The sequence below is a fragment of the Lampetra planeri genome, chromosome 7 (assembly GCF_965212315.1).
Source record: "Lampetra planeri chromosome 7, kcLamPlan1.2.h2, whole genome shotgun sequence".
Lineage (NCBI taxonomy): Eukaryota > Metazoa > Chordata > Hyperoartia > Petromyzontiformes > Petromyzontidae > Lampetra > Lampetra planeri.
The window spans coordinates 9,222,720-9,239,722 of NC_136113.1; the positions used below are offsets into that span (position 1 = coordinate 9,222,720).

Below are 17,003 nucleotides of genomic sequence, written 5' to 3' on the forward strand. Positions count from 1 at the left end.
ATCGCTCCCCCAAATCCATCCTGTACGCACACCCGAATACACGCGATGTCACCTCAAAAACAAAGATTACTCATCTAATATGTAACATACTGTTGGGGCAAGTGCTGTTCGCGAGGACCTACAAAGGCCGGCACGGTGCACGATGGCGTGGGCAAGCAACACCACACCCTTGATGTGTACACACTGCACACAGTGCTCATATAAGGCTGAGTCAACTTAGGAGATGCCCTCCGTGTATCAACAAGCACCATTCGTCACGAAGTGGCGCTTGGTGCCAGGCTATGTGCACTTTTTGGCCAAGTGAAGTGTTGAAGGCTCGCTGGCAGGTCACGGGACAGACCCAGGAGCCATGGGTTGACTGAGATGACTGGCAGATGCACCACCAGTGCCCCCTACTGTGCAAACTTGATGTTTTATTCGCGCTCCGCTCGTTGTTGTGAGCGTCGCTCCTCTGCCCTCCAGCAACGTCCGTCACGAGCCTCCTCCAGAGGCTGATCTTGACACCGCTGGTTCCAGTCATCGTCATGTACCACATCACTCCATCTCTTTTCTAGCCCGTGCCATGCCCGTTAAGCCCCTCTATCCGGCCAAAAAAAAGCTTGGCATGCGGGCTAATGACCCAGTTTACGTAGCCTCTGTATATACACACACGTAACTTTAAAGCCACCATTGGCCTAAACATCACTCTCAACCCACACAAACTCAACATATTCACCCTTCATCCACACTCACACCTCCTACTGTAGACGTGCCAAAAGCCCAGGCGCGCACAACACAAACATCGCTCATCTCCGACACGCACTACTGCCACTCTGTGCACAAGGAGAGCACTCACTTTGCATGTTAAACCAGACTTTATTCAGTATAGTAGCCGTATCTCATGCAGTTTGAGAATCATTTAAAGCCACATACTGTATTGCACAAAACACCACGAAGCACTTATATAAAAGCAACGGCACCAGCTTGCACCACACTCGAAGGACGTTAGAAATGCCTTAGGTAATAATATACACCCGCTTACCAATACAGCAGCCCAAATAGGTCATCGTCACCTCTGCATATTCTTCACCAAAAGCCATTCTCTATCCTCTGCAGGACACAGGCTCCGTCATCGCCACTGCCGTTGCATCCAATGCATTGCTGAGCCTTTTTTCTCATCTTCTTCCACGTTTCTCCATCCCCCCCCCTTCCACGTCGCATTTTGACCAGCAGCACTTCGCCAGAAGATGCCAGCCTCTGGTCTTGTGGTGGGAAAAGTTCGTTGTTGAAGTTAGTTGCTTTTGCATGTAATTTTGCAGAAATGGGGACTGTAGTTTGCTCTGTAGTATAGTTTACATATTTATGTAACAAGCTCCTATACATCTTACACACGCAATGCCCTCCAAACCCACGTCCACATTCGTCTAGCCACCGTGGCAGCTCAGTGTACGCACAAGACCTCTGCATTTCGATTTTCAAGAACCTCGTACACGATACAATATACAGCACCAATTCAAAAAATAAGAGTACCTTTATCGGAGAGCTAAATTTAAGGAACTGCAGAAGCTCAATAACACCATCTCATCTCATCTTCACAAAGTACAGATCACCTGCTGATACACGCGGACCAGCTCAAGAGCCCAGTTTATATTACCGTGTACCGCTCGCAATATACATCAATAAATGATAATACATGGAGAGAGCCGTAAAGGGCGATGGGTTATCAGAAAATGCTACTATGCAATACTTAACTAATGCATCAAGGCTCCCCAGAAAGGTTGAATTTCAGCTCAGATTACAGTTGAATATGCAGAGGACTCAGTTACACAAAACCAATAAATTTAAGGCGTCTACAAAGCCATGTTTACATTTATTATCCTAATGTGACTTGTCATCACATTGCTGTAAATCATTATTTGGCTTCAGAATTGGCCATTGAGTTAATGTTGAGATAGACTGGTATAGATAGTCATTAAAAAAACTGTTTACTCTTTAGTAGTGCATGACAGTAACATATATGTAACATGTATGTTATGGCCAAATGTGATTGGAACTGTTATCATCAGTTCATGAAGGCATGTTATTGTCCATTGGTCACATGTAGACAAAAAAGTCTGAAAAAATAGCTCAGATATGTCCTTACATGTATACGACGCAAACTGATAAACATGCAATTGGCAGAAATGTTACATATAATCTTATGCCAATGGAACATTTTACATATAACACAAACCATATAAAGAATGCACGTTCAACTGTTGTAGTGTGCAAGACAGAGGGCTGCGTTGTGGGGTGCATAGTCTAACTTATTAAACGCACACATGAAACCACCAAGGCGTTCTCCTCTCGTGTTGTCTGACAAGAGCGAGCACACGTCATTAAGTTTTAAACACCAAGCGGTTGTGAGTCCTTCGACGTGATGAGCGTAGGGGTGTGTGCTATTGCAAGCCACCTCAATATATTCAATAGAGCCCTGTGCCGACAGGGGTAGACGGTAAGAGGGGGCAGAGACGCAAAGAAACACAACGATGCAGAGACACGGAGACACGAAGAGCAGACATGTCGGGGCCATACACAAACTCCACGGAGACGTAGATAGCGACCAGAGAGACACGCAGGCAGAGAGACGCACAGACACGTGGAGACGCACCGACGAAGAGAGGCACAGAAACACGCACAACGTCAACATGTGGAGAGACACGGGCGCGAGGACAGAGATACGTGGATACAGAGACACGGAGAGGGACAGGGATACAGAGACACGAAGAGGGACAGGGATACAGAGACACGGAGAGGAACAGGGAGACAGAGACACGGAGAGGGACAGGGATACAGAGACACGGAGAGGAACAGGGAGACAGAGACACGGAGAGGGACAGGGATACAGAGACACGAAGAGGGACAGGGATACAGAGACACGGAGAGGAACAGGGAGACAGAGACACGGAGAGGGACAGGGATACAGAGACACGGAGAGGAACAGGGAGACAGAGACACGGAGAGGGACAGGGATACAGAGACACGGAGAGGGACAGAGACAGGGAAAGACAGCGACACGAAGGGAGATGGAGTCACAGCGAGGGACGCAGATAGACAAAGAGAGAGAGAGAGACAGACTAACAGGTAGAGAGATACATTGAGATGGTCACAGAGAGTGGAACACGGTCAGAGACGTGAACAGAAATAGACATGAAGAGGTGTAGGGAAAGAGAGCGCTAAATAGACAGATAAGACACAAAACAATAACATGTAAAGATGAAAATGACAACAGAGACACAGAGGCAGAAACACTAAGATGTGTAGGAGAGACACAGCCGTGGAGAGAGACGCTGAGAATAAACGGTGTGAAATGTATAAGAAGAGACAGACATACGGAGACATACATACGAAGATAACTAAAGGCAGACACATAGATAAGTAGAAGAGGCAGAAAAAGACAAAACGGTAGAGAAATATACAGAAAGACACAGAGAAAGAGAGACAGAGAGAAACAACACGCAGGCACATACATTAGTAGACAAAAAAAACAGAGGCAGACCCAGAGATATACACACAGAGACTCGAGATGTAGTGAAAGACATAGAGAGAGACACACAAAGAGAGATACAGAGATACAGGCACAAACATAATGAGAAATAAGAACACAAAAATAGACATGTGGAGAGATAAACGTAATGAAACAGGGGGATCCAGAGAGACAGAGAAAGACACAGGGAGACAAAGATACACAGACACAGAAGCATACAGATGGAGACATGCACACACGATAACAGAGACACACAGAAACGGACAGACACAAAACAATGGTAAACATAACAGAGATCAACACACAGAGACAGACAGACACAAAGACACACAGAGACAGACACAAAGACACACAGAGACAGACACAAAAACACACAGAGACAGAGACCCACAAAGACACACAGAGACAGACACAAAGACACAAAGACAGACAGACACAAAAACAGACAGAGACAGACACAAAGACACACAGAGACAGAGACCCACAAAGACACACAGAGACAGACACAAAGACACACAGAGACAGACACACAGAGACAGAGACCCACAAATACACACAGAGACAGACACAAAGACACACAAAGACAGACACAAAGACACACAGAGACAGACACAAAGACACACAGAGACAGAGACCCACAAATACACACAGAGACAGACACAGACACACAGAGACAGACACAAAGACACACAGAGACAGACACACAGAGACAGAGACCCACAAAGAAACACAGAGACAGACACACAGAGACAGAAACCCACAAAGACACACAGAGACAGACACAAAGACACACAGAGACAGACACAAAGACACACAGAGACAGACACAAAGACACACAGAGACAGAGACCCACAAAGACACACAGACAGACACAAAGACACACAGAGACAGACACAAAGACACACAGAGACAGACACACAGAGACAGACAGACACACAGAGACAGTCACAACGACACAAAGACACACAGAGATAGACAGACACACAGAGACAGATACAAAGACACACAGAGACAGACACAAAGACACACAGAGATAGACACAAAGACACACAGAGACAGACACACAGAGACACAAAGACACACAGACAGACACAAAGACACACAGAGACAGACACAAAGACACACAGAGACAGACACAAAGACACACAGAGACAGACAGACACACAGAGACAGTCACAAAGACACACAGAGACAGACAGACACACAGAGACAGTCACAAAGACACAAAGACACACAGAGACAGACACAAAGACACACAGAGACAGACAGACACACAGAGACAGACACAAAGACACAGAGAGACAGACACAAAGACACACAGAGACAGACACACAGAGGCACAAAGACACACACAAAGACACACATAGACAGACAGACACAAAGACACACAGAGACAGACACAAAGACACAAAGACACACAGAGACAGACAGACACACAGATACAGTCACAAAGACACAAAGACACACAGAGACAGACACAAAGACACACAGAGACAGACACACAAAGACACACAGAGACAGACACAAAGACACAAAGACACAGAGACCGACACAAAGACACACAGAGACACAAAGACACACAGAGACAGGCAGAGACAGACACAAAGACACACAGAGACAGACACAAATACACACATAGACAGACACAAAGACACACAGAGACACAAATACACACAGGGACAGACACAAAGACACACAGAGACACAAAGACACACAGAGACAGACAGAGACAGACACAAAGACACACAGGGACAGACACAAAGACACACAGAGATACAAAGACACACAGGGACAGACACAAAGACACACAGAGACACAAAGACACACAGAGACAGACACAAAGACACACAGAGACAGACACAAAGACACACAGAGACACAAAGACACACAGAGACAGACAGAGACAGACACAAATACACACATAGACAGACACAAAGACACACAGAGACACAAAGACACACAGAGACAGACACAAAGACACACAGAGACACAAAGAGACACAGAGACAGACACACAGAGACAGACACAAAGACACACAGAGACAGACACAAAGACACACAGACAGACAGACACAAAGACACACAGAGACAAACACAAAGACACAGAGACAGACACAAAGACACACAGAGACACAAAGACAGAGACAGACATACACACAGAGACAGACACAACGACACACAGAGACAGACACACAGAGACACAAAGACACACAGAGACATACACAAAGACACACAGAGACAGACACAAAGACACACAGAGACAGACACAAAGACACACAGACACAGACACAATGACACACAGACGGACACATGCTGAGAGATAGTCAAAAGAGAAGTGAGAAAGACACAGAGATAGACACAAAGACACATAGAGACACACAAATACACAGAGAAACACACAGTGAGAGACATAGAGACAGGCACCCAGAGATAGACACGGAGAGACATACACAGACACACACACAGACGTAAAGACAAGATGCAGTGACACAGAGGAAGATACATACAGAGACAGACATAAAGACACAAATACGGACACATACAAACACAGGGAAAGTCACTAGAGCCACAGAGATATACACAAAGATACAGAGAGAGACAGACATAGACAAAGAAAAACACAGTGAGACACATACAAACACACATACATAAAGACACAGATAGACACAGCGAAATACAGAAATACGTAGACACGGAGACAGACGCAAAGACACAAAACATACAGAGAGATAGACACAGAGACAGAAAAATATAGACAACAACTGAGACACACACAAAAAGAGACAACATGAGAGACACAGAGATACGCATAGAAACACAGAAACAGACGCATGCAGTTATACAGGCAGACATGAAGACAGTGAGAGACAGGCAGGCAATCGCAGATACGGGGACATACATACATTGACACAGAGACAGAAAAAGACAGTGAGAGACAGAGACACACGGATACGGGGACATACATAGACACTCACACACAGACAGAGACGGAAAACCAAAGATGGGGGGAGAGACAAAGAGACACAGACAGACCCAGAAACACACACACACACATAGATAGACACAGAAACACAGAGAGACAGACACACAGAGACAAATGCAAAGACAGAAATACACAGAGAGACAGATGACAGACGGACAGTGTCAGCTCTCTGGTAGTCCCCGAGTAGGGCCCGGTCCCACGTTAACCCCAGCTTGCCACTCCAACGCTCACCCCATCCCAGAGGTCGCAACCGGGTACCCGATACCCGTACCCTACCCGATACCCGGCTACCCGTACCCGGCCGTGTACGGGTACCCATTTGCGACCCTGGTGCGGCCGGGTACGGGTAGGCCGTGAGTCACTGGTGAGTCACTGTTTGTCACTCATTTCGGGTAGGGTACGGGTAGGGAACGGCTACCCAGTACCCGGCCGGGTACGTGTAGCCATTTGCGACCTTGGTGCGGCCGGGTACGGGTAAGGAATCAAACCCGTTTGCGACCTCTGCCCCATCCCGCAGAGGCTCTCACTGTACCGCACGTGGCACACTCCCCCTCACCCGGGCCATCAATCGCGAGTCTGTTGACATTTTAGGCATTGCTTCTCTTGGGAAAGGGCAGACGCAACTCTGTTCGACACTGGTAGTGACAACAGATCCAAATCGTGTACATTCGTATTTGCCAGACGACCAGAGAGGAGGCAGCTTTGGAAACATGTTCAGGTTATAGTTACGATTAGAGGAGTGACGCATTAAACCACGCTCAATGGTGCAAGTCCATAGCAACCCATTAGCAACATTATCCGGTACAATTAAGTCCATGCACCAAAGCAGAAAAAGGCTACCACATAAGGTAGCAAATCTCTAAGTCGGTGGCGAGATGTTAACTATCTCACCTGCTATACAGGAGGTCGTAGGTTTGATCCCGACCCTGATGCCTTATGTGGATTTTTTCTCCGGGTCCTACGGCTTTTCCGTCCACATTTAGAAACATGCGTTTAGAGTATTTGGCCACTATAAATGTATACATGATAAGCAACTTTGTTGAGCTGTCATTTGCGGATAGGCCGCTTCTGAAGAACTGTATAGCTCAGTGGGCCTTACCTGGTAAAATTTTAATTCAGTTTCAGTTTAGTTTAATACGGATATTATGAGTGAATTACTTGATAACTTACTCATTAATGGGTATCACATAATTCACTCTCGTTGGCCATTTGAAGAAAATGGAACTGCTGTAGTTTGCCAACTCATGTGGTACCTACAAGTAGAATACTTGGCCTGGGCTTGCGGACTAAATGGGGACCTTAAACTCCGTAAGAGCACGGTGCCGTACTGTATTTCCAAATATTTGGGAATATAGCAGTCTTTCTTACTGCTGTTTTCATTTCCCTTGTAGTTCTGTTATCTGTGTAGCTCTGATTAGATATATACATGACGTGAAAATATTGTTAACATTGACGATCAACTCATTACTGATTATATACAGTACACACAAAACCAAAAAAGCACAACTTATCAAGTTCAACCCACCCGTAGTTATAGTACGTTTTACCTTAATGTCCTAAAACAATCCGATTAAAAATAAACATAGTGTTAAACAAATTAACTTTCTAAAATACGCGGAAAAAACTGAAAAGTGCTTCGGTAATACTTTGTGAATACGGCCAGGTGAAAGAACGTTAAAGGTTCACGATGAGCACATATAATGAAATGAAGCATTAATGTATTATTGCACTAACGTAGAAAGCATTACACTTTGGTCAAACCTCACTTGACTACTATTCCGTGGGCCAGAGAAGAAGTTGGTACCACCTCAGGAGGTAGTAGCCCATTTATACGGCGAATAGAAGTGGATTATCTCGATAACCCCACTCATTTCAAGTGGTGTTCACAAAAAAAACAAATCGCTGCTATTGGCCATGCAAAGAAATTGGAACCGCTAAAGCTCCATACCCCCCTCAGGTGGCACGGACAAAGTGAGAGCATCTGGTCTGGCCTCCAGGAGCCAACCCAACCAATGGCGACACCCTGTCCACTCTGCAATGCAAGCGACGGTAGGTCAGATGGTTCCTACAAGAGGGGTGTAACTGTGACAGTTTACGGAAATTCAAGTTCGCTTGACACACAGCACGGTAGGTGGTGGGCGTATGTGTGCGCATGAAGAGGTTGGAGAGAATTTCAAAACCTCCAGTTCACAATGTTCACAATATCCCGACAATCCTAAATTGTTACATTTCTACCAGTGAAATTAACATTTTCGTCTCGGGTGCACCAATTACTTCTCCCGTTCGATTTCCAATGAGTCGATCGCTCGTGTTGCCACCACATGAATTTCGACCGCTACGGTGACAGGCTGAGATTGAGATTCAGTGGCGAATACCCACAACACACGCAAGGACGACAGCAGCAACAATCTAAGCGTTGAAAAAACACAGAAACAAAATACTGTAATAGAAAATACAGAAACAAGCTGCACTTACCTTATGCTGTACTCAGAATGCCCCCCAAGCCGTCATATTATATTGTACTGCCACAAACGATAGCATATTTGGCAAGAATATGGGTCGAATTAAAACGTAGGCTTTCACGTCCAATATTATTGATAATAACGTTTCGTGGGTTAGATAGCTTAAATGTAAATATGTCATAAACCCACCGCCACCCGACACAGCCAATTAGTAATGTTTATCACGTGAACTAAACATACCAATTAGTTACAACTTCAGCACACCGGTGTGTTGGAGAGTAAACCCACAACATTTACAATTTGAGTATTGCCTGCTATTGTCTAGCAATAACCTGATGATACTGGTTGCTGTAATTGCCAGTGAAACGTCAAGTTTCATTTATGTCAGGTGGAGGTGGATTTACGACACGTTTACATTGACGCTAACCCAAAAAACTTCATAACGAAGAATATGGGTGTTTTGAACGGCTGTTGTAAAACTTAACGGTACTATTATATTGCGTAGCTGTTTACTGTACTGTTTAAATTCTTAAACGATGACACGTTTGTGCTTATAATCGATAGCTGGTTATTCTTCACGTCTGTTCAAGATGCTCTTGCTTTGAAGATTACCGTGACACCAATCTATAGTTTTAACTTTATCATCCCTCATCACAATTAAAAATTATAACTTTAAACCGCAAGTTTCATAATCTACCCCTTTGCTAATTTTCTCATATTATATATGGGAGGTGCTGTCTGACCATAACTTAAAATATATATTTTTACAGGACTTATTCCTGCCCAATAAGAATGTTTCTTTTAACAAGGGAGCCATTAAAATTAACCATACAAATATAAACAATAACCCGTAACTTTCCTGCTATTGTTTAAAAAGCGTGTACGTAACATTAAATTCCCTAAACTACCTCCCTTTGTCGATTATTAATATCACTCCTCCACCGGCAACAATTGTGCCGGTCCTTAAAATAACAATTACACCATACTAAGCTCACCAACGGCAAACACTAAAAACCGAATCCTCGTCCTGCTAACGGCATCCTCTTACAAGCTCGCCAAGTACGACCAATCAACAGGCAGGATGACGCACCCCCGGCTTTAAGCGAAACTGATAGCGTGAGGGTCGTGCCACCGCCGCTGCCCCACCACCCCCACCACCCCCAATCCCCTAGATGGGTGGGGACCCCCACGGGTAGCTCAGCGTGATCCCCATGGAGGCGAGGGATGATCGCGACCGCATGCAGTTGCTGGGCGCGATGAAGCTGGGACCGACGGCCACCAACCACAGCACAAGCAAAAGCATCAGCCAGATGAGGCAGCCGACGTTCCACACGCGCCCCGCGTGGCTCGCCACCACCTTGGAGATGTCGTCAATGTCGGCGTCACCGTCACCGGCAAAGTCCATTCCGCCTTTGATCGTAAGCGGAATGCCGCCGCCGCCACCGCTGCCGCCACCGCCGCCGCCACCGCTGTTCTTAAAATTCTTCTGCTCTTCCACGAGACTCGCGCTCACACCGCCGCCCTTCGGCACAACTTCACTCTTCTTCTCAACAACGTGTCGCTGGTGCTCATCTCGCTTCACCATCTTTCTTACGGGCCTTTCAACGGCCTTCGCCATCCTATTCTGCACCTGCGGGTTTCTGCCGCGCACGTTCAAATCACCACCGGCAACTTTCAGATTTCCCTTCCTCGATTCCGCTCCACTTACAAGCCCCTCGTCAGCTGCTCTTCTTCTCACACCGCGTAAACTCTCTTGGAACTCCTTGCGACTTTCGTCAACCAAACCTTCGCTCACCGTCGTCACCTTCTTGAAACCGCCTTCGCCAGTTGCGCGGGAAGGAATCACGTCTTTGGGGAAGCCAGAGAGACGTCCCGACGTTTCATTTCTGCTCAAAACAAAGACACAACAAAACACAACACAAAGCGCGACAAGAAGAACGCTCAAGGATAAACGCGTAAACATAACCACCTTTTAACCGTGTACCGAAGCCCAACAAGCAATGAACTGCCGTTCATCACGGTGAATGTGAGATCCAGCCATTGTGAAAATAGGAAACTTTCTTAACTAGAGTCAGTGGGGAAAAAAACACGCAAATAACATAAGAACAACTGAAAAAATTATACCGACAACAGCAACCCTTCCAGAGAAAGCTAAAGCAAAAGAGATGCGAAAACAACGCGTGCCACCGCGATTCTGTGCTGCTAGATGCATGCATAAGGTGAAATGAGAGCAAAGGAAGGTGCTTTACGTTGTTGTTTAAAAAGAAAAAAGCTAAATGCAGGAGTGTAAGCGGAAGTCAGCTCGCTCAGTGCACGCACGGAGCAGAGGGCGCGTGGCTGCGGGGCTGATCCCTGCAAGCGATAAGCACTGAATCAACTGCATTACCTTTGATTCTGATCTTGCTTTGCTGCTATTGACATCTACACAAATGCAGAAGAAAAACAAGAAACAAAAAAAGGAAATAAATAAGAGGGATTTGTGAGGCATTGGGTTGTTTGTTTGTTTGTTTTCGTTTAAAAAAGAAACAAGGAGAACAAAATTACAAAAAACAAACTGATAAATAATAATAAAAATTAACAAAGATCCTGGACGGATTTGTAAGCCGATAAGATGTCGTATATTTTGTGGTCGTTCCTTTTTGTATGTTTATAAAATGTCACACGCGCACACACGCACACTCGCTGAAAACGGAGCTGTGAGGTCATCAGTAAAACGCAAAACAAATTTCTCGATTACGGTGAAGTAACCGCAACCATGGCTGTCACGGCTTCTGCTAAACATTCGGTCGCTTCGGTAAAAACTACACTGGCAACTCTGTACGGGGCACGCAGGTTTATTTTCTCATCGTCTGCTCGGGGGGGGGGGGGGCAGGGGATGATCGTCTCGTTGATGGGCGCTTCGCCGTACCTGGGCTGGCGAACCGGGCAACGGTTTGTGTTCCAAGGGCCCCTTCCACAGCAGACGCACGGACGGCGCCTTCCAGCCGGCGCGTACGGGAGGGATGGGCCCCGTCCACTCGCAGAGGCGCGGGACGCAGCTGCCGCAGCTTCCGCCACCGTCTGCGAGTCTCTCCTCGTGAGCGCGGGCCGGCGGATTGCCCCACGCGGCTTCCATCGATGCACGCTGCGCACATAAATCGACGAGCGCGATGAAGGAAGAAAAATAATGGCTTTACCTTTTACGGCAAGAATACAGGAGGTGTTAAGATGTTAAAACACCAAAGGGACACCTATTACAAGGCATCGATCGAGTCTGCATTAACCGCACATAAGTTGTGGATAAAACGTGCACACAAACGTGCTTTGATAATGTGTGCATTGTCCTTGAAACTGATTGGCCTGCATCAGAGACTGGCAAAATAAAAGGCTCCCGTAGATTTCGAAAAGCACGTTCGTGAGATTACATCCACGAACGTGGATGTAATCTCTGGGGAAGGGGGAGTCGCGCGGTGCCGTGCATGCTCAGCATCGCTCAGCGGTCAACGACGTGCGGCGCTGCATCCCACCTCCTTCACTGGCGAGGGTGGCGACCGTGACGCCGGCGACGTGGCCGCCAAGGTTAGCGTCTCGCCGCCGCCACCGCCACCGCCGCCACCGCCCAGGCTCTTGGTGCCCATCTGGGGGCGTTTCCTCGCGGTGGGCGAGTTCCGGGCGGCGGTGCCCGGCGAGGCCTCCGCGCCGCCGCCCCACGCCTGCTGCTCCTCGCTGTTGCGGTTGACGTCCCAGCCCGCTCCATCGGAGGCCTCGCTGTGCGGCCGGGAGTTCGAGTTTTCCGGCGGGGATCTCGGATTGCAGAGCGTTCCACTGCCTGGAGCCGGGCGGTCGATTAAGTTGTGGCCTGGGGTTGCGTGCGCGTCTGTGGGACACCCGTTGCGAGACGTTTTGGGCTTGACGTCGGACGAGGTGGGCGTGGATAGTTTTTCATTTTGAGCAGCTGGCAACGTATGCGATGGCCGGTCCAGCGATGGGCGGACCGACTCCACTGCCGATGTTTTGTTTTCTTGATCGGAATCCGCGGGCTCATCTGTCACCACCTGGCGGCGCAGGCCTGACAGCGCCGCCTCCACCTCTGCTCTCGTTGAGTCATGACGCCGCCGCGTTCCCGCGGCTCCTCCCCGCAGCGCGACATCACCGTTCTCCCGACAGCTTCCGCCCGGACAGCTCTCCTCAGCACCGGCCACAGCAGAGCGGCGGCAAAGACTGTCGCCACTCACGTTTCTCGCGGGCCGTCCTCCTTCTGTGGCCCCACCGTGATTACTAAGCTCCCTACACCCAGTCTCTTGCGAGAAGCACGACACCGACTCCCCCCGCAAATGAGCCTTTTCCTTGTGGCGGGTAATTTCAACGTCGAAAGACGGAGAGAAGGAGGGGGCGGTCGTCTCAGATTCCTTAATGTGGGTAATGGCTGCTTCTATAACTCCATTCACAAAGCTGTGAACACCCATAACCTGTTCCCGCAATTCAGATGTTCTGACACAGGCCTGGCTTTCCGGGAGCTTGGATGCTACACACTGCTCTTCCCTGCCGCCGCTCTTTACGTTTAGCGTTGCTCCTCTTCCGGGGACGGGACGAGTCCAAGAGCGCTTCTCCGTCGCGCGCAATTTGTTACGAGCCTCTTCATTGTCCCAGGAAAGAAGAGAGCGGGAAGCCCTGCAGGGATCGGGCGGCGGCGTGATGGGCTCGCCGTCAACGTCGCGGACGTTGTCCTCGTCGGTGTGTGCGGAGAGCGACGAGTCCGAGTCGTCTCTGAGAAGAAATCCGAGTCCGTTGTTGGAGGATTCCGTCGATTTGCGATTGTTGAGATGCTCTGAAGCTCTGTGACGCAAAGAGGACAATTCATTCCCGAGCTCAATGGCCTCTCTGTCACCTCCGTTGGAGTTCACCGCGTCACTGTTATTTCTCGTCGGCCTATTCGGATATTCCCTTTGTCGAGTCAGGGAGATGACATTTTCAGGAAGCAGAGGGTAATTGTCACCCCTGTTAAAAATCTCACGCCCAACAGCGTACTTATACTTTGTGTCCATATCATTGTATGGAGTATATGCGTCAGCCAAACTTTGGAAAGCCCCTTGCCGCATTTTCAAAGAGGTCTGGTTGTGAATACTGGGATCTCCACGGTCCCACCTTTCGGCACGTGCAGCATCCGGTACCATTTCATAGGCATGGCTTATGTTGCCATTTTTAATATCGTCCAGGAGCGGATCCACTTGCCCTTCGCGAGCGCTATCGGCCGGAAAGCTTCCAGGCTCCACTCTAAAACTCGAGCCAAAGAAGTTTCCTGTTGTGGCCAGGGGTGATACTGAAAAGCGCGAGTAGAGCTTGCTCGTCAGTAACACGGGGTTACTGCTGTGCAGCAGAGGCCTTCCCTTTGAGATGTTTTCCCACGGGGGAGTGACGTAAAACTTTTGATCCTTCAGCTCGTCATCCAGCGAAGAGCTGTCACTGAAGTCCGAGTCGATGCACCAGCCCTCGGAGTTGGAGGAGCTGTCTTTCTCCAGCTCGTTGCTGTCGCCGCTCAGCGTGGTGCTGGAGCTGGACAGCAGGTCAATGTCGTCCTCTTCGTCGTCCGAGCACACGGACGCCCTGGAGGTGTTGACGATCAAGCTCACGTTGACGTCGTCGTCCAGCAGCGAGCCGCTCTGCCGTCCATCGTCAGCCTTCCCATCGAGGGGGATAGCCGGCCTGTTCGCTAGGCCATCGACAACGAGCGAGTGGTCCTCCCAACTGTGGCCTCTCACCCCTGACATCGGTTTGGTCTCTGTGCTTGACGATGCCTCGTTGCAGCTGTTGCTCTCCTTGAAATCAGAACGTTTGTGGACTGCGGCTTGTGACAACTCTGACCCCTGAAGAAGCTGCAAGCTGCTTTCATTCAAGTAGGCACTTCTTCCTGATTTGTTGCTTTCAGTAAGACAGCTTGACGTGAAGCTCCGAGGACTTTTCCTGGCTACGTTCACAAAGTCCTCCCTCTGGATCATGGTATCAAAGTGATCACCTTTTCCTGCACACATTCTCCCCAGTTCAAATTTCTGGAACACGTTACTCGAATGCTGCCCCATAAAAGATGATATTGGGCTCAGCTGGCCTTTGCTTTCATGATCGTGCACATACCCTGCAACTTCAGAATAGCACGGATTGGTACTCGTCAGTGCGTTATGAGACGTCTTGTTTCTGTTGCTTAAATCAAGCGCGCTGTCGTCTTGTATAACTACTGTAGGCAAGTCGGAGATAGCCATGACGTTCTCCAGACTGTCCTCTTTCAGGTACGAGTAATCATAGAAGATTAGCGCCTTCTCGAGCTCAGAATCACCGTCGTGCCCTTGCTTCGGGCTTTTGGCACCTGGATTACTCCCGGTTTCCTTGCCCGTGTCCAGGTATTCGTCGCATTCCTCATCCGACAGCGAGCTGGCGTAGCCCGCAAAGGTGAGGAGCCTGGCGAAAGGATCGGGCCTGTAGGCCGGCGCCGAGTCTTCCACCCTGGAGGAGGACGTGTCGCCGTCGAGGTCCTGCACCTCCGAGAGGAGCCCAGAGTCCGACGTCGTGGCCACGTCGCCCTCGCTGGCGATGCCGCTCTCGCACTCGCACGAGCGCTCGCCGCCTCCGCCGCCTCCGCCGCCTCCGCCGCCGCTCCCGGCCAGCAGCAGCCCGTCCAGGAGGTTGAGCAGCGAGTCCGTCGACGAGAACGAGTCCTGACCGTCGGCCTGCCGTGGCTCGGCGGGTCGACCACGGCCGCCTTTGCTCGACTCCTCCGCCGCCGCCGCCAATCGCCGAGTCGTTCCGTCCATGCGACTGGGGCTCTGGCAAGAGCCAGGGGAGAAGCCGGAATCGTGGCCGGCCTGGAGGAATGACTGGCCCATGCTCCACGTGTCTACAGCCGAAGGTTTGCCGGTGTCACTCGGCGTGGAGGAGGCGACCGCAGGTGGCTGCTCAGCGCGGGCAGCCGAGAGCTCATTTCCCAGGTCCGTTTCATCCCATTCCAGACCCTCCACGGGAGAGACCGACAAGTCGGACTGGGAGGCGTCCACGTAGTTCAAGGTCACCTGGGGGGGGGGGGGGCAAGGGGAGTGAAACGCCGTCACCGCCAGGCACAGTCTGGGGCAGTCTCTCGTGTAAGTTTTTGCATTCGCTGCATGAATGTTCATTTATAGAAAGAATATAACGCAGCACAATTTGGATCTGGACAGCATATAAATGCAGCTGAATCTCAAGCCGCTATATATATAATCACGAGGAGTGTTAGTGTGCCTTGCCATGTTTTATTGTTAATAAAGAGAAACAATGTATACTGCCAGTGTTTAGGCATTGTCCACATGACAAAAAATCGATGTTAAATACATAATAATAGTTTACAGCTCTTCCTTTGTCAGTCTACTGCTCGTTGTGTCACTATACTTCGCCGCACTGGTCAGCGAGGGTTAGTGAAGGGAGTATATGCCCAGGACCAGTTCAGATATCACTCGCCACTGATGTTGGCCATGGCCAGGAATCAAACTCAGATCGCTGGGTTCTCGGCACAGTAAAATAACCACTGTGCTGACGTTGCCCACAAAAATGCATATTTTCTTCTCCCTTTATCAATGCGGTGAAAAATCGCTCAAATATTCAGTAAATTCATGAGCATTAAAAACAGTAACTCAATTCACTTATTCGAATTTGCGACAGGGGCATTGGGCTCACCGCCCGTTTCCCCCCTGCCACCCTCCCGCCTCCCCCAGCTACCATGTACCCCCCCCGCCCCCACACACACACACACACACCTGCTCCGCGTTGAGCCGGCGCTGGAGGCGCGACTGCCAGTGCACGGCCTGCAGCACGACAGCCTCCCAGCGTCGCTCCAGCGACACGGCGGCCAGCTGCAGGTTCTGCCCGTCCGCCCCCGGGTGGCCAACGCCGGCCGCCCCCCTCTCCCCGGCGCCACTGTCCCCGGCACCGCCCACCCCCTCCAGCAGCCGGTGGCACAGACGCACCAGGGCCGCCACCCCTCCTCGCCGGCGCCGTATCTCGTGGCACAGGGACTGCGGGGAGATAACTCCCCGTGTCATTTACACACAGCGAAC

General features: G+C 49.5%; 1 protein-coding gene across 1 annotated transcript; it reads right to left on the reverse strand.

The window, feature by feature from the left end:
* Positions 1-835: 835 nt before the first annotated feature.
* LOC144720147 (uncharacterized) lies at positions 836-16,988 on the reverse strand. Its single transcript, XM_078596654.1, has 5 exons — positions 16,704-16,988; positions 12,456-15,986; positions 11,858-12,073; positions 11,336-11,370; positions 836-10,835 (listed from the first exon to the last, which is right to left on the reverse strand). Exons 1-5 carry the CDS (start codon positions 16,986-16,988, stop codon positions 10,118-10,120), a joined length of 4,785 nt encoding a protein of 1,594 aa, XP_078452780.1. The 3' UTR covers positions 836-10,117.
* Positions 16,989-17,003: the final 15 nt, after the last annotated feature.